The sequence below is a fragment of the Macrobrachium nipponense genome, chromosome 9, assembly GCF_015104395.2.
Source record: "Macrobrachium nipponense isolate FS-2020 chromosome 9, ASM1510439v2, whole genome shotgun sequence".
NCBI classification, from domain to species: Eukaryota; Metazoa; Arthropoda; class Malacostraca; order Decapoda; family Palaemonidae; genus Macrobrachium; species Macrobrachium nipponense.
The window spans coordinates 53,589,067-53,612,307 of record NC_061110.1 but is presented as its reverse complement, the minus strand read 5'-3'; the positions used below and the strand labels follow the sequence as shown (position 1 = coordinate 53,612,307).

General features: G+C 38.2%; 2 protein-coding genes across 5 annotated transcripts in view; one reads left to right on the top strand and one right to left on the bottom strand.

Annotated features, from left to right (window-relative positions):
- LOC135218583 (signal-induced proliferation-associated 1-like protein 1) overlaps positions 1 to 10,643 on the top strand; it is a 39,017-nt gene extending 28,374 nt beyond the window's left edge. Inside the window, exons 5-6 of the mRNA XM_064254995.1 lie at positions 9,322 to 9,394; positions 10,544 to 10,643. Of these exons, the coding sequence (XP_064111065.1) occupies positions 9,322 to 9,394; positions 10,544 to 10,643 (173 nt within the window). The remainder of the gene's footprint in view (positions 1 to 9,321; positions 9,395 to 10,543) is intronic.
- LOC135217977 (signal-induced proliferation-associated 1-like protein 2) overlaps positions 1 to 23,241 on the bottom strand; it is a 273,679-nt gene that overhangs the window by 161,287 nt on the left and 89,151 nt on the right. For all 4 annotated transcript variants that reach the window (XM_064254103.1, XM_064254100.1, XM_064254101.1 and 1 more), the window contains exons 3-6: positions 22,183 to 22,451; positions 19,079 to 19,218; positions 18,750 to 18,953; positions 10,737 to 10,893 (exon numbers count right to left, since the gene is read on the bottom strand). In XM_064254103.1, coding sequence (XP_064110173.1) covers positions 10,737 to 10,893; positions 18,750 to 18,953; positions 19,079 to 19,218; positions 22,183 to 22,451 — 770 coding nt within the window. The remainder of the gene's footprint in view (positions 1 to 10,736; positions 10,894 to 18,749; positions 18,954 to 19,078; positions 19,219 to 22,182; positions 22,452 to 23,241) is intronic.

Sequence of the window (23,241 nt, the reverse complement as noted above, 5' to 3'; positions counted from 1 at the left end):
TCCCATGAAAGGCTTATCACTGACGTGGAAAGACTGACTCTTTAGGGTACTGAGGCAGCAGGTTCTAAGTTGAATTTTTCTGCCGGTCCATAGCTAATTCCTTGACTACAGACTGGGGAAAAAGATACAGGTAGTTGCAAGGAGAGTATAGTAAAGCAGACTTCTGAATAAAAGTTACTCCTTTAGTAGTGAAGGAGCACCACAATTCTCTATTTTTGAGAACCCCTAGAGAAAAAAAAAAGAGCTGCAAGCTCTAGGGAGCCGTCTCTGATGGCTTTGCCTGTGCACGACAGTGCGCCAAGCCAGTCTGCAGTGAAGTCTCCTGCCAAATCAGTGCAGGCCTTGATTTTCTGAGCGAGGGCCACAACTGGCCAGTTGAGAAAACTGAACACTTTGAGAACTTTAAATATATTCTTAAAAAGGTGATTCCAGTTCTATTGGTAGCGAATATCACTTTTCTTTGCCGACAAAAAAGCTAAACGGCTTGCTGAGTCAATAAGCCTCAAGAAGTCTCCCTGGGAGGAAGCAGTGGCTCCCAAGGATGGAACTTCTCCTGTAGCGTATGACAGGTTTCTCCTGGCTGTCAACCTTGAAGGTAGAAAAGTAAAGGCAATCTTACCCTGCTCTCTCTTCACCAAGAGCCAATCTCTGACCTCTTTGAAGTGCTTTTCTCAGAGGAGGAAAGAACCATCTTGGGAAGATGAGCACTGACATCAGTTTGATTTCTCATAAGGAAAGTCGAGGCAAGCAAAACTGGTGCCACAGGCTGGAAGTGCAACAGAAATGTCGCCAGGAAATATTTCAGCAGAGATGCATAAGCTGAAGAGGCTGGCTCTTGCACTAAATGCTCATCACCTGAAGACACCAGGGACAAATACAAGTTCTTAGGTTTGGTCACAACTGGATTTTTTTGGAGAAAACCCTGAATGTCAACCACCTGTTACCTGATGGGCACCAATGACATCTCTCTTATCACAGGTGCAGAGGAAACTATACTCTATTTTTTTCCATCTGTCCCACCCGTCCTGTGGTTTTTTGCGTATGCGGTAACACTGCGTCCCAGGATTTAGAGAGTTACGCTATGTGTAGTTTTAGGTCAATAAAAGGATATCTGGGTGTACATTTGCAACTGAAAAGTGTTTTAATAATTTACTGTATGCGAATTACACCATTAATATTCGAAATAGGATATTGTTATTATTGTTGAATGTAAGCTGAATATAACTATCTGAAGCCCGGGACGCAGTGTTACCATACACAATCACCAGAGGCGGATGGACAGATGGAAAAAAACAGGAGTATAGAAGCTGACAAAGAGGGAGTAGGGCGTTTGGCTGGCACCAAGCACTTTACTGCAGGCGCTTGACAGCTGGCACCAAATGCTTGTAGGCTAGCAGTGGGTGCTTGTAGGCTGGAACTGGAGCTTGGCACTCGAGAGAGGACTTTGGGGACCTGGACAAAGATGAAGGGGGTTTCTTGACTAAGGGATGCTTGGGTGAAGAGTACTCAGGACTGCACAAAGCACTGCAAAACAGTTGAGGACTGTGAGGAGGATCCTTAACTCTCTTACACGGAAGAGGCAAAAAGCTGTCCACATCGTCCTTGCGCCTCTTTAAAGAATGAGACTCGCCTGGAATTTGCCAATGGCGCCTCTTGCCAGGACTGGAATTCTCAGAGTCTGAAGACTACTGATGCTCATTAATAGATACCTTATGAACCTCCGGTTTGTCTTCTCCCAATTTCAGGGGAGTATTACAGGGACCTTCATCTATGAGAACCGGCAGGATGGGCAGCCACTTCCTCCTGGCACAACACTATGCACTTTATCCATCAGGACTTTTAAGGATGACTCCAATTCAGCCACAACATTCACCACTAAATCGAACTTACAAGGTCAGAAACATGTGAGCTAGTCACAGGAGAAGAAACTACAATGTTAGGGGGACAGAGGATGGAAGACAAGCAGGGAGAAAAAGGAATGGCAAGATCATCTACAACACTAGGTCCAGGTGTGGTTCTAGGCTTAGAGCCCTACTTTTGGCTCTAGCGGAAACCTTCCTCTTCATATCCCTATCAAGCTTCTCTATATGGGATTTTAACACCTTCCCCTGCCTATTGTCCCAATCTTTGCATTCATCACATGTTTGATCTTTTGAACTTGTCTGTCCCCTACTGTTTGAACAAACTGTAAGAATAAGTGGCTTTTGTAAAATGATATTGTTAAGATACAATAAAGTTTTGTACATACTTACCCGGCAGATATATACTTAGCTATAGACTCCGTCGTCCCCGACAGAAATTCGAATTTCGCGGCACACGCTGCAGGTAGGTCAGGTGATCTACCGCCCCTCCGCCGCTGGGTGGCAGGAATAGGAACGATTACCGTTCTAGAACCAGATTTTCTCTTCCACCTGTCTCCTGAGGGGAGGTTGGGTGGGCCATCAATCGTATATATCTGCCAGGTAAGTATGTACAAAACTTTATTGTATCTTAACAATATCATTTTTGTACATGGAGCTTACCCAGCAGATATATACTTAGCTGATTGACACCCTTGGTGGTGGGAAAGAGACAACTATTTACTGAATAGACAGGTAAACAACATAACAACATACGTTGTAGGTAATAAATAAATAAAACCTTGGTTCCTACTTGATCAGGCGGAAGCCTCCATGGCTAATGCCTAGGAATCCTGCTTTCGCCCTCAAGTAGCCTCAGCGAGGATGGTGACCTATTGGCCTAAGAGTTCTTGGGTGGGTCTGTCGATGGGGTCTTATCCATTTACTCGACAGAGCCTCTTACATGACAAATATGCCTATGCCTAGTGGCATAATTAAGGAGCACAACACCGATCCGATCACCTGATCCTAACACGAGGTTAGGTGCTTAAGTGGTTGAAAAGAGTTATCTACAAACTCCTTTCAAACAACCCAAAGAAAAAACACGACGTTAAATAAAATTTAACTCACTAGTTAAGGATCAGTATCTGCTCCCTATCCCAGCAATGTATCCGCAGACACGTATCAACCAAGAGAGAAGGATCCCTCGAAGGTTATCTTGACATCCTTCGGATAATGGGAAGTCAACACAGAGTTGCATCTCCGTATGTGACAGCTAATATGTCCTTATGACAATATTGTTAGGGAAAGAACAAGAATTCGGAAAGCTCGCACTTCATGCGCTTTTAATTCTCAGCTGTTTGAAGGAATCATCAATGCACTTATCAAGTGCTTAGGAGATCACAATGTCTCAAAGAAGGCCAGGGCGTTCTTTGATATAGATCTCTTCTGGGTGAAGCCTGGAGCCTGGCTAGCGCTTGGCAGGCTCCTAGCGCCTGTCTAGCGCCTCGCGCCATGGCTGGAGCCTTGCTGCCTGAATGGCGCCTAGGAGCCTGGCTGGAGCCTCGCGCCTAGATGCGCCTTGCGCCTGGCTGGCGCCTCGCTCCTGGCTGGGCCTGATTTTGGCTCCTCCTTCCTGGCTAGCGCCTCGCGCCTGGCTGGAGCTTGCGTCTGGCTGGTGGCCTTGCGCCTGGAAGGCACCTGGAGCCTGGCAGAAGACTTCATGATTACTGTCTATGAGTCTGCATGCCTCAAGAGTTTCAGCGAGGTAGGGACCTATGACTGACAAACCCTTCTGGATCATGTCAATGGGGCTAGCCCGCTTACACGACAGAGCCTTCTCGGATCGTGCCAATGGGGGCTGACCCACTTACATGGCAGAGCCTTACCTGTATCATATCAATGGGGACTAGCCCTCTTACATGACAGAGCTTTAGGTTTCTCTCATTACTGGAAGGAGCCTTGCGTCTGGATGGATCCTCAATCCTGACTGGAGCCTAGCCTTGAAGGAGCCTGGCACCTGGATGGCGCCTGGCTGAAGCTTTCTGGAGCCTGGCTGGCTCCTAGAGCCTGGCTGGCTCTAGAGCCCGGCCTGGCTCCTTAGAGCCTGCTGGCCTCCTAGAGCCTGGGCTCGGCCTCCTAGAGAGCTGGCGGCTCCTAGAGCTGGTTGGCTCCTAGAAGCCTGGTTGGCTCCTTAGAGCCTGGCTGGCTCCTAGGGCCGGCCATGGCCTGGCTCCATAGAGCCATGGCTGGCTCCTAGAGCCTGGCTGGCTTCCTAGAGCCTGGCTGGCTCCTAGAGCCTGGCTGGCTCCTAGAGCCGGCTGGCTCCTAGAGACCTGGCTGGCTCCTAGAGCCTGGGTGGCTCCTAGAGCCTGGTGGCTCCTAGAGCCTGGCTGGCTCCTAGAGCCTGGCTGGCGCCTCGCGCCTGGCTTGGCTCCTCCACACTTGCTGGAGCTTCGAGCTTGGAAGAGTCTCTAGGCTGTCTGACGATGTCCACATCGGACACTCTTATATCTGTCCGATTTGTTCGCCTCTGGCGCATTTGCGCCAGGTGGGGAGGCCCGCTCCTTCTCAGTATCCGACCATGACAGAGTTCCTTGGAACTGTCCGCCTCTGGCGTTTTTCGCCTGTATTGGCATTTGGCGCTTGGCTGGCGCTACATTGTCCGAGAGTCCTGAACAACCACATAGTTTATCAGGAGACTGGAGAAGGGTGGAAGAAATTCTTCCCCTTTGATTGCGTTTTGGCCCCTGGCAAGGGGAGGTGATTTTAGTCAGCTACACCCAGTAGACGACAGGATATCTAACAACACGAGAGAGAAGAGTCTTCCTCCGAGGAGGATCCTTCGTGAACACTTCTTTTGCTAACGAGATCTCTTCTTACATGTTGATGAGGTTCCTCGTTGCAGAATCTTCCCTATCCTTGCCCGAAGGAAGGGAAGGAGTCTGGAAGTCGAAGGAGAGACTGAGCTGAAATTGGGCGGAACCCTGATTTCTAGCTCTTATTATCCTTCTAATACCTTCTGGGAAGCATTTTGAGCCCTCATCGCACCCGAAGACTCTGTAGGCAAACGTTTTTAAACATCTCTTCTTCTGTAGATGAAAATGTAAGTACCCTGCCTGGGCAACTAAACTTCTCTCTGAAAGCGTTGTGTCAGGAATAGAGGGATTTATTTCTTTTGCCAGAACATACTATGCTGGCAAGAACCCATTGCCGAGTCTCCATTGAATCTGATGCGAGATTCCAATGCCACAAAAATTCACTTGTCTTCTTGGTCGTTTAGGGCTAAGAGAAACAAAGAATTCCTTCATAAACTTCCTCAAAGAAGTCAGATGAGGAGCAGTTCCATTTTGTCGGAACACGGAATCTGTGGCCACAAAAAAAAAAAAAAAATAAAAAAAAAATCCCATTCGAAGTACATGATATCCTACTCTTGTCGTATTGGGATATCGTATAAGATCCCGAAGATCTTAATCCTCTGTTATCTCTAATTCCCTTTGTAGAGACAGAGTATGGCCTTTAACTGCGTTCTTTGATAGCAGATATATTACATAGGGATCTTCCCTCTGAAAGTGAAGAAAAAAACCTCGCTATGTGGTTCACAGAGGTATCGGAAGAGGACAGTTTCCTCATTCCCTAACACGATCTGCAGCAATTCTATGTCTTAGCCATGACTATTGTCATTTTACCTTGAAAAAACCTCTCATTCATGTCCACTTCTGGTCAGTCTGCACGCGGACAGACTCAGAGTGGAGAGGTTTTATAGGTCTATTTATAATAGATTCTGATAGAATATCCAGATACTCTTTATAAAAGCCTTACGAAACATGCTGTGAGAAGAACGTGACTTCTGTGAATCCAACCTCTCTAAGGCCAAAATGAGGCATACATCCTCTCTTCCTTTGACGCCCAATTATCTTAATATCTGTTAAGAATTTATAACTAGGGGAAAAAAGGCTAAAGTTTATTTCCCCTTCTTTAAATTTAAAGATGTCTTATATTGCTACCTCTCTTGGTTCGAGGAAAAAAGAAGCAGTCTAAAGGAAGCCTGTTCGTCTTCTACCTTACAAAGAGATCTATGAAGAAGACTTTCCGCAGGTTCTCACAACTCTTTTCAATAAATGTTAGACATACGTTAACAGTTATTATCTTCGATCGAGAAGGTTCTCACGGACATGCAAAATCTTGCATCGAACCTCTTAAGGATCGTTACGTTCCGTGTCTGTTCCCAAATAGGTTCTCTTTTGTTAACGCGAACCGGGTGCGAAAAAAGAGATTCTCGATGCTCTTTGCGATATGAGAGAGTCGTGGAATTGGCCTAAGTGATTAAAATAAATCATTTCATCATTCCTTGTAAGCGGACCCCTTTTTTCGTTTTATTCTAAATGAAAGGGTAACGAAATCAGGAACGAATCTTGCCGTTACCGAGCCTGCTGTCCGAGAGGCTACTGGACTCTTAGGTTAATAACTCGCTAAAACGAGAAAATATCTTGGATGGTGCTTCTGGCACAATTTGCGCCAGGCTGGCGCTTCCTTCTAGTTCTTTTTAGGTTTTGTGCCATAACATCTATGCCTTTATGGTACCCAACATCCTTCACATGTTAATTCCGTTCTTAGTAGGAAAAAACTTTTTATATACGTAGTATAGTCATTCAGGGAAAACAACTTCTGCCACTAAGAGAATGTTTCCCATCCGACTCACCCAAACTTCTCTTGAGCAATATCCGAATTTAAAAAGGTTGTGTGCGTTTCTCGAAAGGATGAGAGAATTATATATATCGCGCGCTGCCGTATTAGAATCCTTTATAATACTGTCACATTGTGTGGTAAACAGCATTAATCTAGGAAACCTTTGTAAGGATACTAGGAATTCTGTAGTTAACCTCGGTATGCATAAGACTTGACCATACCGTAGTCTTCAAGTGAATTCTCTACTACATTCATCTTCTCACTAAGCATGTACTCTAATAAGCCCATGCTTTCGTAAGCATGAGAGCATTATACAATATAGAGTTTCGCTGCTTTAGAATCCTTTAAAAATGTTACTACGGTAAACAGCATTGAAATGTAATATCTTTCTTATTGAAAGCTTCTTAGCAAAAGGCAGACAATATTTTATTTATGTTTGCTTAACTATCCCCTCAATCCGAGGCTAAAACCACGATTGTAGGGGAGAGACACGGTTATTCATTCCATACCCGCAGGAGAGAGACATGTTACCGCCCACTCATGACCGACACCTACATGATACTGCGTTGGTGTCTAAGCGAGAGCAGTCTCGTTAGCCGACTGGCCCTTCACTTCTTTCCAGGAGCTTTGCCAGGCTACTTCCATTTGTTAATAAAGGAAATCTTATTATAACATTATTATCGAACTTCAGGAAGTTCTTATAATGCATATCTAAGCGAAAAACAAGACTTCGATAAATCTAGAAGCTAAGTCGGTGTTGTCTTAACAATCCCTTTAAGCGTAGTCCTTCCTATAGGAAATTCCTGGAAGGATACTGGTAATTGAGTTGCTCAGCAAAGAAGTTAACTACGGTATGTGCTTATGATTTGCCGTATCGTATTCTCATACAGCAGATACTCTACTACCTTCTTTCCCTGCCGAGGCAGATAGAGAAAGGATATTCTGGCGCCTGGATCCTTGCACCTAGCGCCTGGAATGTTCGCACGCTAGAAAGGAGACTCGCTCCTGGAACGTTCCGCTTGCGTGGAAGGTCCCTTCCCGTGCGCCCTGACAGTTCCGAGCGCCTACTAGACGCTTTTTAGAAAGAGCTCTTGCCCGGGGAAACGTTCAATGGAAGGATCGTTCTGATTGCCACTCTACTGTAAGGCTCCTTGCTCTAGCCGTCTGTTTTTCTGGCGCAATTTGCGCCAGGCTGGCGCTTCGTCTCTTTGAAGGCGCCTTGCGCCAAGAAAAATTTTCTAGAACGCGGCTCGCGTTTGGTTGTAGGAACGCGGCTCGCGCTAGTCTGTTAGCTGGAACGCGCTCGCTGCTGGCTATAGGAAACGTACCTCACGCTAGCTTGCTGGAACGCGGCTTCCTGGCAGCGGCTGGCTCTGCTCAGTGTTCTCTTAGTTTTCAGAGAACGCGCTAGATCACTCCAAACCTACATTCTTCGTCTTTTCGGATGTAAGATGAAGAGACGCACTTTTTTAAGGATTGTCCTATCAATGGCTATCCTTGGCAGTCTGGGAAGTTTCTACAGAACCTGCCGAGGGGACTCTGACCGGTGGGGGTTCTCCCTAACCTTCCTGCGGCTGTCGACTTTCCTCCTCCACTGGGTCTGGGAGTTTGGAAGAGGTCTAGGCCTGGAAGCGCTACGGAAGCCTGATCCAGACGCAACCCTCCATTGCACTGGGAACACTATATTCACTTTTCTTACCTTTTTAGAGCTCGCCTTTTGAGCTCCCATCCATTTATCTTCAAATTTGCACATATGAATTTGTAGATTCTGTGGAGTAAGAAGGTGATGAGGATGCAACAACTACTAGAATTGTCAATACTCTAACTGCCTCGGTAGTACGAGAGCTCTTAAAGTTCTAAAGGAAGCGTATCTAGTTATATGCTTTCTGACTTCCTAAAGTAGGAAGTTAGATCTTATATTTCCTTCATCAAATTCTAACACTTATACACGTATTAGTGAAAAAAAAAATCAATATTTCCCTTATTGCAAAATATAAGTGTCTACCGAAAATTCGGTAGTTTCACGTAATATATTCTTCGAAATTTCGAAGCCAAATTCATTAAAAAGTTAATAAAAGCGTATGCCAAACCAAAGACCCAGTACTTCCCTGCAAAAGACAGCCCAGAAGGTCGATGGCGATGAAAAAACGAAAATCAAGTCAGGAGGTAGCAACAACACGTATGTTGACACTACCGCGACAAGAGAAAATCTGGTTCTAGAACGGTTAATCGTTCCTATTCCTGCCACCAGCGGCAGGGCGGTAGACACCTGACCTACCTGCAGCGCGTGCCGCGAAATTCGAATTTCTGTCGGGGACGACGGAGTCTATAGCTAAGTATATATCTGCTGGGTAAGCTCCATGTACAAAAACTGATCTTAAAACCCTCCCTAATGGTGGAGGTACTAAGAGTCCAACATAATAAATCACAAAATCAGGTATAAAACAATTTGAACTAAGCTGACAAAGCTTGAGGCTACACAAATAAGTGGATACTACTTCACTGAAGCCCAGAAAGGTAAGACCCAAAATACCAATGAAACAAATCACCAGCAGCTGCTGCAAACATTCGATATTATGTCAAAGGCCAGAAGAAAAGTGTTTCTGCTTTGTTTCTATTGTTCCCCGATAGCAGGGGGGTGGGGTGGGTAGTCAGCTACACAAAAACAGAGGCATTACTGTGATTTTTTTATTGAAGCTGCTGCTGCGCGAGTGGGAAATATAGCTATGTAATTATTTGGTAAGTTATTTATATGAAATAACAAATTTTTTAAGTAATTTATATTCTTTATAAGTGATGAATGTTAGGCAGAGTGGGTTTAATACAAATTATGTTCAATATCTTAAGAAGGTTAATATTGTTGAATGGCAAGTTCTAAAAGCTGTTAAATACAGTAATGAACGCAACACTAACCGAAAGGTAAGATAAAAACACAAAAAAACAGTGCAACACAGACTGCATGTGCGTTTATGCGCATTTATCGGCTCATTTTAGACCAAGCGAGTTGCTACTGTTTCATACTTGCGTTTACATACTATCTCTACATTATTACAACAATTATTCATTTGGCATGGCATACAAAACTTTACAAAATTCTTACATCATCTGAAGTAAGTTATAAGCTACGAGTTTCAGCAGGTGTTCATCATTTGCTGAAACTTTTATTGAGGGATACTAACTCTGCCAAAACTTTTAATACAATAACAATACACAACAAGAGATGAAGAGGATGTAAACAGTCAATGACAGACAGTTCTTTACTATAATTTACACATAAATGACAAGTGAATTGAGAATGTATGTGTGAATTAGATGATTTACACTACTTCAATAATGATGGCCATTACTACAGTGTTTCCTTCGTCAAAACTTACAAGGAAATAATGAATAGCATGAGAGTGAGGAGAGAATGAGACAGATTTCACGTGACTGCTACACCAATTCCCAGGTGTTTTGTAGGCTGTACCACCCAGTGTTCATTAATTATTAGACCACAGCCCCGAAGTCTTCTTAAAGATGGTAATGAAAAATACATATTCTGAGAGGGGAATTTGGAAAAACAATCATGATAAGGATGTCGATTAACGATGACTGCAAAATAGAAAATGGTTCATTCTGCTAAAGAATTTATTGGGTACAAACTGTATACTGGTAAATATGGCTGTAAATTTGAAAAAAACATATATAGAAGTAAGGATAAACCAAATTTGGAAGGGTGGTACAGGTGGAATTACAAAGACTTTAAAAGGCTAAATGTTATCAATGGTCAACTACACTACGCAAAAGTGAGTCTTAACAATTGTTTGCGCAACAGATCAGCAACAAAAATTAGAAATAAGTAATTTTTCAGATATTTTTTATCAAACATGCATGGATTCAATAGAAGTATTTATAGCTTGATAGCTTTATTTAACATGCAGTAGTTAAATATTAATAATGTGAGAAAGAAGTCAAAACTACTGACATGAGAGTTCAGCACATAAAAAAATTTAACTCTAAACAAATTCTTTCCATAGGATTGATGAAGCAGCAACTTTTCAGTTTTCTCCTCCAAGACTGACTGAAGGCTACCAGAGAAAAATATCTATATTGCAGTCCAAATCCAACAAGAACTAATCACTCAACATATCTGTAAATAATCTTATGTAATACAGTAAACCTGAAATCTAAATAATATAGTGCAAACAAGAGTCAAAGTTCTATACTTACTTTTACGATCTAAACCTCCACGGTATTTATCAAAATCTTTTAATCTAACTCGCTGTCCTAAAATCTCTAAAAATTCAGAAAATGCTGGACCTGCACTCTCATTATTGTACATTTCCTCTTCAGTTGTCTGACCAGCACGACAATATAGCACACCAATCTGAGAAAGAACAGACATTCTTTAATAGACCTGAATGGTGGTTCAGTATATTAATAAAACTTTACACCTAAGATAAAGGGCAAAAACTTACCCTTTAATTTCTAAGCACTCTAAAAGACTTAGCTAGTACTTGTATGAACTATGAAAACATGTTTTACACATAATCTGTGAGCATAAGGTGCATCCTACCCTTTAATTCCAAAGCACTTCAATAATTAATACTCTTTACTTCAAGATCTCCTTACAGATCGGCAGCAGCAAGTTTCTGTTGATAGGATCTTTAATAAACCCAGGCCTATTGTGTCTGGAGTTTCGAAGGGTAGGTAGTGTTCTTGGTCCACTGTTTATATCTTAGTGTACCATACAAGTGATATAGTTGGCTTGGGAAACACAATTGCTCAGTATGCCGGTGATACAATACTTGTGAGTGGAATAGTTTCCCCTTATGAGAAATGAAACTGCCCTTAGTCTCAGTCGTGACATAGACCAGTTTAGTGAAAGGTGCAGTCAGTCAGGTACAAGGCTGAACTCTGGTAAAATGAACACTATTGATTAGCAGACCTTGTACAGACTTACCCCATCATCGTACCCTTCAAGTGGATGGGACTCTGCTAATGAGCCTGAGCTTTTAACACTATCTATTTGTAACTTTGACTCGCACCGTGTGCTTGTGAAAGTGTCATGTTGTATAAAGTTAGGTTTCTACATTTGGCTTCACATATTTATAACACTGATAAAATCAATGCAATTTGTTAGGTTACATGGCCTTCCATAAGCGGTAAATGTGCCTCACTGTCAAACTACTCAGTTCCAGAGGTCCTTAATTTCTCATACAGTTGGACTGTGGAATGGTCTCCCTTATGATATCATGCAACTGAAACTTAAAAGTTCTAGCGAAGCTGCAATGCATTGCAGCCTTATCATCCTTGCATTATAACAATTTACTCCAATTTTTGTCTATTTACGTATTTCTTTACTTGTTAATTCATTTTTTCTTTTTTATTAAGTCATCTCTTCTTCTTGTACTTTCATTTACCTTCTGTTACTTCTTTCTAATGAACACCATATTCCATGGAAGCTTGAATTTCAAGTCAATAGCCCTTGTAGGCTTGTTCCATGTGAATAGTTCATCTTTTGAATAATAATAATAATAATAATAATAATAATAATAATAATAATAATAATAATAATAATGACAACAACAACAACAATAATAATAATAACAATAACAACAATAATAATAATAATAATTAATAATAATAATAATAATAATAATAATAATCAATAATAATAATAATAATAATAATAATAATAATAATACAGGCAGTCCCCCGGTTATTGGCGATCTGGTTTTATGGGACTTGTCTAGTGCCAAAAATTGCAGCACCGATGTCAGTGCCCATAATAGTTATGGTGCTGATATATACCTAACAGAGGCACCATTAACTAATTATTGGTGCCATTAGCACCATAAATCGCAGATTTTCGGTTATCAGTAATTTTTGCTTATCATCAGGCCATCAGAACAGAAACCCCACCGATAACCAGGGACTGCCAGTAATACAGTGGGGCCTCGCTTAGTCGCGGATCAGCAATCACGGATTCAGTTAATCAAGGGTTTTTCTTTGGACCACTTCTCAATCTATATCACTGGTATGAATCCCAGCATCAGGGCTTGTCCGTTGTAGGCTAAGCCTCGTCCGGTTCCGATAACCAGCAAATGCATGAACAGATTCACATTATATTAACTGACAATAAAGGTAATAAAACCATTCTCACCTTATATATTATTGGCATATCCTCATAATATATAGCCTATTCATGGAATAATTCCACATCATTGACATCAACTTGTAGTTGAGAGGCCAGCAGAAATGTAAACATCGAGTTACACTTAACAGCACCTTTGTCATTCTTAACCTTTTAGAAATGTTAATAGTAGTAGTGTAATTACAGTAGTTATAACATTTAGGAAAACATTAATTTTCAATTCGAACTTCATTTATTGTTTTGGTATAACGTAATCAACTTCGATGAACACTGCAGTCATACAAACGATAATTGTCATAGATTATCGTATTGTTGTTTGTGATCGGCGACGAAGCGTAAACGTAATAAAACCATTTTTACTTTATATATTATTGTCATATATTCATAATAAAATGCATATCTTATATATTATTGGCATATCTTCATAATAAAAAGCCTCTTCAAGGAATAATTCCTTGGGGAATGCATTTTTCAAGACAAAAATACACTTTACATGTTTACAGCATGCAATGATTACTTTATTTTGATGTGATTACATTAATATTCCAGTATGGTACTCTAAGCAGTACAGTAACTATTTTTTTTATCACAAATGTAAATTCATTCACGAAAAAAATACCTATGACCACCGTGACGTCACCAAACCTAGTCTCGTTGGTACGAGCAAGATTCACTAATTACTGTGTTTTCTTCTTCTTTTCGTGATTAAATGCATTTTTAGGACAGACTCATTTACAAATTTTCATATACTATGAATGTAAATAGCAAATTTTCTCTCTCTCTCTCTCATCACTTACAGAAAAAAACTATAATACTGATCTATTATTCTGTGATTACGAAAACTGTGCTTCAATACAACTTCTATAGTTGACTCAATGATTATACACATTGATAACAGTATACAAAAGAATCTTATCACTATCCATGGTTCATTTCTTATCACCATAAAAATATTTAAAATACAAATTTCATTTGTTATTTTAAGCTAGTGACAGTATTCTCGTCCTAAGCTGCTCTCTCAAGCTATTCAACAGTTACGCTCATCCCAAGCTGCTCTCTCTCTCTCTCAATGAAATATGAATTACTGTATCATATTATAAACTATTATGTACAGTGATGCTCAAATCTCATGCGACATGACTCCATAGGATTTCGTTCAAAATTCACTAACTGGCAACCTAGCATACTCCATATTTATCTTTTATTTCAATGCAAAAATGCGATTATCGCATACACTAAGGCCATAATATGTTTCATAAGAGTGAAATCTGTCATATATTTAAAAATTGTAAAATATTTACGTAAATTTATTGAGATCGAAATCGCAGTAACTTTTTGGGATTATACATGTCTTTCCTAATATTTCTTTGCACTTTTATTTGCAAAATTACAATTATAACCGACATGTTATCACAAAAGGTAAGAAGTAAAACCAACAGCAACTCCTGGTTATATTTATGAGTAAATATATAATAAGACATCATGTGAGAGAGAGAGGGAGGCAGCACATCTCTTCCTGAAGTCAAGTACACAACTGTCATGAGGTGACCACTTTATCTCAACTAGTTTAAACATGCCATTAGTGAATTTATGGGGTATAGAAATAATGGCACCTCTTTCCCACCCATTCCCCCATATCAACGGTGCATAATATTGTTACTTACCACAAGTAAATCCTTCAACCACTCAAAACCTGTTATTACTACTCATGTGAGCATATTATGGAGGAGTTATGGAGTTCCATTTGACAATGTCTGAGAGAGAGAGAGAGAGAGAGAGAGAGAGAGAGAGAGAGAGAGAGAGAGAGAGAGAGAGAGAGTAACTGGTGGTTGGATGGTTAACGATTGAATTGGCTGTTGGTGAGTTCTGGGTTGTCTGCTGGTGCTGTTGGAATTTAGAGTTCTGTGTTTTGAGTGAGTTTTTGGTTAGTCTTTGGTGAGAGCTGGTGATAGTAGTGTCGACAACAGTCTTGAAGGAGCTGAAAGTCAGTCGAGTTGTGTTATTGATTTGTTATTTGTTTTGTTTAGTTTCATATTGTTGCTTAAGAGTTGTTGTGCTTGTATTGTTAGATTTGTTGTACTTGTGAGTTTTGTGAGTTGTTATGGTGAGGGTTGTTGTTGGGGAGCTGTTGAGGTTTCTTGGTGTGGTTGTGAGTGTTGAGGGTTGTTGTGCTGTTCTGTTGATTTCTTTAGTGTTGTTAGTGGGTATGTGTGTTGTTTTTTGTGTGGTTGGTGATTGTTTGTGCAGTGGTCTTTTGTTGTGGTTATATTCCTTGTTTTTTGTTGGGTTATGGTCCTTGGGTGTTGTGTTGTGGTTGTGGTCCTTGGTGTTCCTTGGTTTTGCGTTGTGGGGTTGTGGTTCTTGGTTGCTGTCTTCTTGTTGTTAGTGTCTCAATGACCTCAACGAGCGGACAGCACAGCATACCCCTGAGTATCTGCAGTTGGGTGAGTACGTGTGTGTGTGTGTGTGTGTGTGTGTGTGTAGGTCAATTGTCTTGCATATTCCGTAGTGTAAAGAGGAAAGTGTGACGGAGGGTGAGTTGGGCAGCTGGATTAAGTTTATGTGGGGGGGATTTGCCCGCTTGCTTTTAAGCTTGTTATCCATGCCCACAATATCTGTTCATTAAGATAATTGCATCAGGATAGTATCTTAAGGAGAAACTTAAATAACAGGAACCCATTCAGGATAATTGTTTCTCGTGGAGAAACTTAATTGCAACGGATCCCTTGAGCATAATGTTCTTGAGGAGAAAATAAATAACAAGGAACTCAACAAGGAATCCCATTCATGATATGTTCTTGAGGAGAAACTTAATAACATGGAACCCATTCAGGATAATATTCTTGAGGATAAACTTAATAAGAAGGAAAACATTATGGATGTTATTGAGAAACTCAATAACAAGGAACCCATTCAGGATAATATTCTTGAGGAGAAAGGATACCATTCAGGACAATGTTCTTGAGGAGAAACTCAGTAACAAGTAACCCATTCAGGATGATATTTTTGTCAAGAATCTTAATTGCAAGAAACCCATTCAGGATAACATTCTTACGGAGAAACTTAATTGCAACGAACCCATTCAGGATAATGTTCTTAAGGAGAAAATTAATTGGAACGAACCCATTCAGGATAATGTTTTTGAAGAGAAACTTGAATTACAAGGAACCCATTCAGGATAATGTTCTTAAGGAGAAAATTAATTGCAACGAACCCATTCAGGATAATGTTTTTGAAGAGAAACTTGAATTACAAGGAACCCATTCAGGATAATGTTTTTGACACGAAACTTAATTGCAAGGTACCTTCTCAAGATATTGTTCTTAAAGAGAAACTTAATAAAACAAGGAACCCATTCACATAACCCATTCACAATAATGTTCTTCAGGAGAAACTTAATTACAAGGAACCAATTGAGGATAATGTTCTTGAGGAGAAACTTAATAAGAATGAACCCATTCAGGATAATATTCTTTATGAGAAACTTAATAACAGGAACCAATTTAAGATAATATTCATTAGGAGAAGCTTAATAACAAGGAACCCATTCAGTATAATGTTCTGAGGAGAAAATTAAAGGCAAATAAGTGATGCTGTGAAATCTTTGGCATCAATAGAAGCCACTTTCAGCTTGAAGAAAAATGCTGAGCCTTTTTATCAAATAAGAGAAATTGCTTGGTATCTGGATGGAAGACCAGGTATAGAAAAATGCCATATGACTCTTTCTTAGCCTGATGGCAATCCAGGCTACGGCAAGAAATCTTTTTGAACCTTTAAAGAGCATCTCAATGATCCTACATATACACAGTAGCTTGCAGCAAGTCTACGATGATTGGTTTCAACATTTCAACTGTACACACTAATGTTACGTTAGGTGCATTAAAATCCTAGTTTGACTTAAAATATTTCCACCTTACAATATTCTTATCATAAAATAAACTCACCATAACTCAGAGACCACGTGTTCCTTGATTACATGAGCCCAGTGAATTCATTACTGATACTATACGCATTGTTTAGGATAATGTTCTTGAAGAACTGCTGTAATGGCATTTGAGCTTCTGAGTATCTTATCAGTTTTATCAGTTTTGAAATATTTTCATATAAATAATGATCAGTGCCAAAATTCCAACCTTCGGTCAACTTTAACTCTACCAAAATGGTCGAAAAATGCAATTGTAAGCTAAAACTCTTAAATTCTAGTAATATTCAATCATTTACCTTCATTTTGCAACAAATTGGACGTCTCTAGCACAATATTTTGATTTATGGTGAATTTATGAAAAAAAAAACATTTTCCTTACGTACCGCGCGGTAACTCTTCGATAAATTTTTTTCGTGCGATTGTCGTAATGTTTGCACCATTTTAAATTTGCCGTTACATAAAGTTTTATATATGGAAATGTGCGCAATTTCATGCACAATACAACTAAAAACAACCCATGGTTGTAGCTTTTATCAGTTTTGAAATATTTTCATATAAATAATGACGTGCCAAAATTTCAACCTTCGGTCAACTTTGACTCTACCAAAATGGTCGAAAAATGCAATTGTAAGCTAAAACTCTTATATTCTAGTAATATTTAATCATTTACCTTCATTTTGCAACAAATTGGAAGTCTCCAGCACAATATTTCGATTTATGGTGATTTATTTAAAAAAAAAAAAAAAAAAAAAAAAAAAAAATAAAAAAAAAAAAAAAAAAAAAACCTTTTCCTTGCGTCTGCGTGGTAACTGTTCCGAAAAAATCAGACATTTTTTTGTGCAAATGTCGTAATGTTTACAACATTTTAAATTAGCCGTTACATAAAGTTATAAAATGTGAAAATGTGCGCAATTTCATGTAGAATACAACACTAAATAATTGAAGGTTGTAGCTTTTCTCATTTTCAAAATATTTAAACAAAAAACTTTCCTTCCCTTCGTGCGCAGGTTCTCTGCCGCAAATCTCTGAATGCGTACACGCATTATAGTTATATTTGCTCAGTTTCATATTAGGTGTTCATAGAGTTTTATATATGAAAATGTGCGCAATTTTATGTAGAATGCAACAAAAAATAATTGAAGGTTGTAGCTTTTCTCATTTTCATATAAAAAAATATATAAAAAAATTCAACATTCGATCAACTTTAACTCGTCCGATATGGTCGAAAACTGAAATTGTAAGCTAAAACTCTTACAGTATAGTAATATTCAATAATTTATCTAGAACAATATTTAGATTTATGGTGAATTTTTGAAAAAGATATTTTTTTATGTCCACGACTTACGAATTCATGCATCATTTTGTGATAATATTTTCTCTCTGTTGCTTTGATCGTTTTACAATGTGTTATATACCAAAATGATTGCAATTTAGTGTACAATACAATGAAAAAAATTAACTCCTTAGCTTTAACCGTTTTGCTCACAGCACGATTTGAATACAATTATATATGAAATTTGGTTTTCGCGCTATCATATATCGCATTATTTATATATGATAAGATATTTTTTTTCATTTCTGATGATTGCATACTAAACTTCAGGCAATGACAAAAAAAGGAGCCAAAAATGAACTCTTAATCTTGAAAACTAAGCGCGCTGTGATTTTTTGAAATATTTTTTCCGCTTCGGCGCTCACTCCGAGACTGCCCCAGCATTTGGGAGACGATTTTTATTATACCCCTTCGGCGTAAGAGGGTTAAAATAATTTGTTTCATCACAAACAGACAACCATAATTCTAACTAAAAATAAATGCTAAATTTATACCAAATTGTTTACTTATTAGTTCAGTCACTTAAATTAATTATTATTTAAATATTTTTTCTTTTAATCATCAGCGGCTTCTTAAACAGAAGGTCTGATCTCTGAGATTAGTGTGCTTTACATCAAAAGTGTGCTTACCGTAATCATACACAATTACTTTAAACGTTAGTGATGACTCTAGTTTTATGAATTATCTTGTACCTTAGTCTTGAGCTTAAGAACTCTCATAAGTAATTTTCACATGGCTTTTACTTTAGTCTTAAAAAGACGGATCTCATAAGAATGCTCTATTCTCAGGTTGTAGCTGGAATTCCATAGTAGAAAAAATATACTGTACCTTAAATTTGTTGTGAATGCCTAAATCATCTAATCTTAACAGTGCTTCTTCTGTTTGTGGAGTTGCTTGACCTAAACGTAATGATCCTACAGAGAGCTGGGGACAAACATATTCCAACAATTCACGTGATCCGGATCCTCTCCCCTTTTCTCCACTAGGCCTACCAAGACTTTCCTCCAACACAGTTCCTTGACAGCTATAGAGCTGAAAATAGAAATTCAAACTCATTTCTTCAGATTGTTATGATAAATTTTTTAATAAAAAGCAGTCATAAAATTCAAAATACATTAACAACATCTGTAAACAAATCTCATTCCCAATCATATTACCTCAGCAGTTCTAATGATAATACGGTACTGATATGTTGGTAAACTATGAGCATTGTCTGTGACATCTTCAAGTTTTTCTTTCCTAATGCTAATAGCCACAGGACCCATGGCATCATCAACACCAAACCAGTTCTGATGTTCTGAAAACAGAAGGAAATTTTACCTTATCTTAACAATATATATAACCAAGCAAAGCAATTAGGCTCTAAGTAAAAACAAATATCTTTTTATAATAACTAAAGTAAACTATTCAAATAAAATTAAAAAGCTCATTTAATGTGCCTTGAACTGTTGTAGAAATAAAAAAAGAAAAAGTTTTAAGCTGCTGTGTGGAAATATGTTTATAAGGCATTAGTTACATTAATAAACTTGTAATTCTTAAAAAAACATGAGCTTTCAACTACGTAGTACGTATACCATTATTGGCTGAAGCCACTAGGAAAGTTTAAAATGAAAACATAGGGTGCAAAGTACTTTTATGTATTCAACACATCTTCGGGGCACAAAGTAATACAAACACAAAACAAGTACTAAGCAAGAAAGCTCTCCTAAAAGCAAAGTGAAGAAACAATCATATTAAAAATATGTATAATAAGGCCATTACAAACAGAAACAATATCCGTCTAGATCACTTAACTACTCAACACCACAAGTCAAAAGAAGGAAAGGAATTGTCCAATGACCCCATTACTTACAGAAATAAAAAAACTGACTACTTGTCAACTAGTTTATAAAACGGCTGAATTCACAATTATGAATACTAGCAACAATATTAACGTCAATAAGAACATACATAAAAAGACATCACCAGTAAAAGAAAATGACAAGTAATATTAAAATAACTGAATGAATAGTAACATTAAAAAATACATAAAAAAGCAAAATGACAAGTACAGTAACACAGGCAGTCCCCAGCTTACGACGTTCCGAGGTTACAGTGCTTTTCCATTATATTTATCAGACATTATTTCCAGGTTTACGGCACTTGTTCCATGTTCCAGGGTTACGCCACTTACAACACCAATCTGGCAGAAGACACATGTCTCCAAAAATGAAAAATATTCAAAAGTTGAAGGCTTTTTTGATGAAAAATGCTATAGGAATGCAGTTTACATACTTTTTAATGCACCCAAAGCATTAAAAGTAAGGTTTTCTTATGATTTTTGACGATATTTTGGCTTACGGTGATTTTTGGCTTACGACGCGTCTCAAAAACGGAAACCTCATTGTAACCGGAGGATTGCCTGTACCCTGAACTTACACAAGGTTAGGTTCCAGACCCCCTCGCATAAGGGGAAGTTTCGTGTAAGTTTGGGACGGTTTCTAAAAATGCTAATAAATGCTTACTTCTAGAATTTGAACACTAAATATGACCCTAATCATGCACCATTTGAACACTAAATATGACCCTAATCATGCACCCTAAGTATTAAGCTAACTTTTAAATTGAATTAAAGTTACTGTAATTTGATTTAAAATTTAGTTTAATACATTACCCTTAAAAAAGAAATAACTGATTGGTGTAAAATTAGTTACAGGAACTACTATGTACATACATATCCATTTTCGTACGTATACTAATGTTACCCCAATTCATGGGATGATATTTTCCCAAAGGGTAAAAGTTTTCTTTACGTCACTCGGTAAACTTCATAAGTCTGTTATAATGAAGGTAGGTACACAATTCAATGAAATAAAAAAACATGTATGTACATACATAATGTTTGCAAAGGGTGAGGGCAAAATTCAATCAATTTAAAATCATGTACTAGCTTGAGGGTTAACTATGAGAAAGAGAGACAGAAAAATGTACATCATGTGAGGTAAAACTCTGGAGGGGTATCATCTTTCAAAAGTGAGAATGGGATCACATCTGAAAGTACATTAACTGTATGTGCTGTAATTACATAACACAGTATATACAGATTGTACCAGTACTTTTCTCCAAGGTTAAAAAAGTAATTTTCACAGAACAACAACTCTGTTGTCTCTGATATGTTTTACTAGTTGACCATGGTTTTATACAATAACAAACACTGTGAATATCGTACTGCCTTTGTATACATTTTCAAAAATATAAATATACCATACACAGAATCTCCATACTGATTTTACACTTTAAAACTTGAAAACTAAAAAAGTATGTATAAGCACTAACTGTAGGTGCTGTAATTACCTTTCTATCCTATTTATGCATGTACAAAAATAAAAATGATACATTTTTAATAAAGATTTTAAACAGAAAGGCTTTAAAACTTAAAAATTTACATAATAAATTAAAACACTTTTGCAGGGTTTTGCAGTGTTTCTGGAGAATTTGCAAATGTTTGCACTATTTGAGGAACTTGCGTATCATAATTAGTTAGGTTCCAAAGAAAAGTTCGTGCTACTGTGAATTTGTGCAACTCGAATCACATAAGTTCGGGGTATTACTGTAGTACACAAAATCAAAGAATAATGTTAAAACTCTTCACTATTTTACATACTATGATAAGATTGTTCAATTTGTATAAAGTAGACAATCTTATCATAGCTAAAATACTGAAGGGTTTAACATTAGCCTATAATTTTGTGTAATGCTTTTCATTTTGCTTTTTTATGTATTTCTTAATGATGTTACTGTCCATTCAGTTATTTTAATATTACTTGTCATTTTCTTTTACAGGTGATGTTTTTATGTATGTTGTTATTGATGTTAATGTTACTAGTACATATTCATAAATGTAAATTCAGTTGTTTTATAAACTGGTTGACAGGTAGTCGTCAGTTTTTTCATTTCTATAAGTACTAATGGGGTCATTGGCCAATTCCTTTCCTTCTTTTGACTTGTTGGGGTGTTGAGTAGTTTAGTGATCTAGATGGATATTGTTTCTGTTTGTAATGGCTTTCTATACATATTTTTAACATTTTTATTTTTTCAATTTGCTTTTGGGAGAGCTTTCTTGCTCAGTCATTTTGTGTTCTGCATTAGTTTGTGACCCGAAGATGTGTTAAATACACGGAAGTACTTGACACTCTGTCTTTTTATTTTGAACTTTTCCTAATGGTTTCTGCTAATAAACAAAATCACATGCTTACTTTTGTAACTTAGTATTAGTACGTACCATGTGCAACAAAGTAATTACGATAGTAACTTGCTCCTTGGTCCACAGCTTCTATTGTTAGAGGGCATCTGATGTAAGGACAAAGTGTTGATCTCCAATGAGATTGTCCAACTGGAGGCTCCAGTAGACCTATGGTTGATGCTGTTACAGGTCTATACAAAACTAGGGGATTTACAGAGCAACCAGGTTGTGAACCACAGCCCCAATCTCTGCTTAAGCTTACCACACGTTCTCCTTCACCACCTAGTTCATTTCGAAAAAAGGGGCAGCTGAAAATACAAATTTAAATTAAAAACAATCACTGGAATCCTACTTCATAAGTCTTCAAAAATCATATCAATTACAAATCAAGCAAGTAGGTATGAAGGTTAATGGTTGATACTCTTCAATGTTCTATCTCCTCTTTCATTTGTATGTATTCTTTTATATAGGGAGGTGCCACTGTTTTACATAAATGCAGGGAGTCCTACTTTTATGCATATCACACAGGTATGTTCCCTTTGGCAACCTACAAAAAATCTGTAGTCCCTGGCATGTAGTTTCCAAATTAACCACAGAAAAAATGGGAAGACACCTATGAACACTCAGCATTAGAATATATATTGACTGAATAACCCCTGTCATATAGTATTATAATAGTAAACATCATCTAGAGTACATATTTTTGGTTTCACTTTACACTTCCTTAAATGTTAATTCATACTGAACAATGTCTCAAATCTAAAACTTGAGATAAATAGTTTTATGCAAATTAACCCTCTTATGCCGATTGGACGTATTAAATGTCGATATAAATTGTCTCCCGGGTGCCGATTGGACGTATTAAACGTCGACATAAAAAAAAGTTTTTTTTAAATTCGCGGAAAATTACTTATAGGCCTACCAACCGAAAACTTTTGAATCACGTGCCTTGGGGAATGCTGGGAGCTCACGGATCAAGGTGTTGTTTTGTTTACAATCGTTACGCAGGCGCGCAAGCGCGAATTTCTTTCTTATTGCACTAAAAAGTATCAGTGACACATCTCAGCAATTATTTCTTCACTTTGACATAATTTTGCA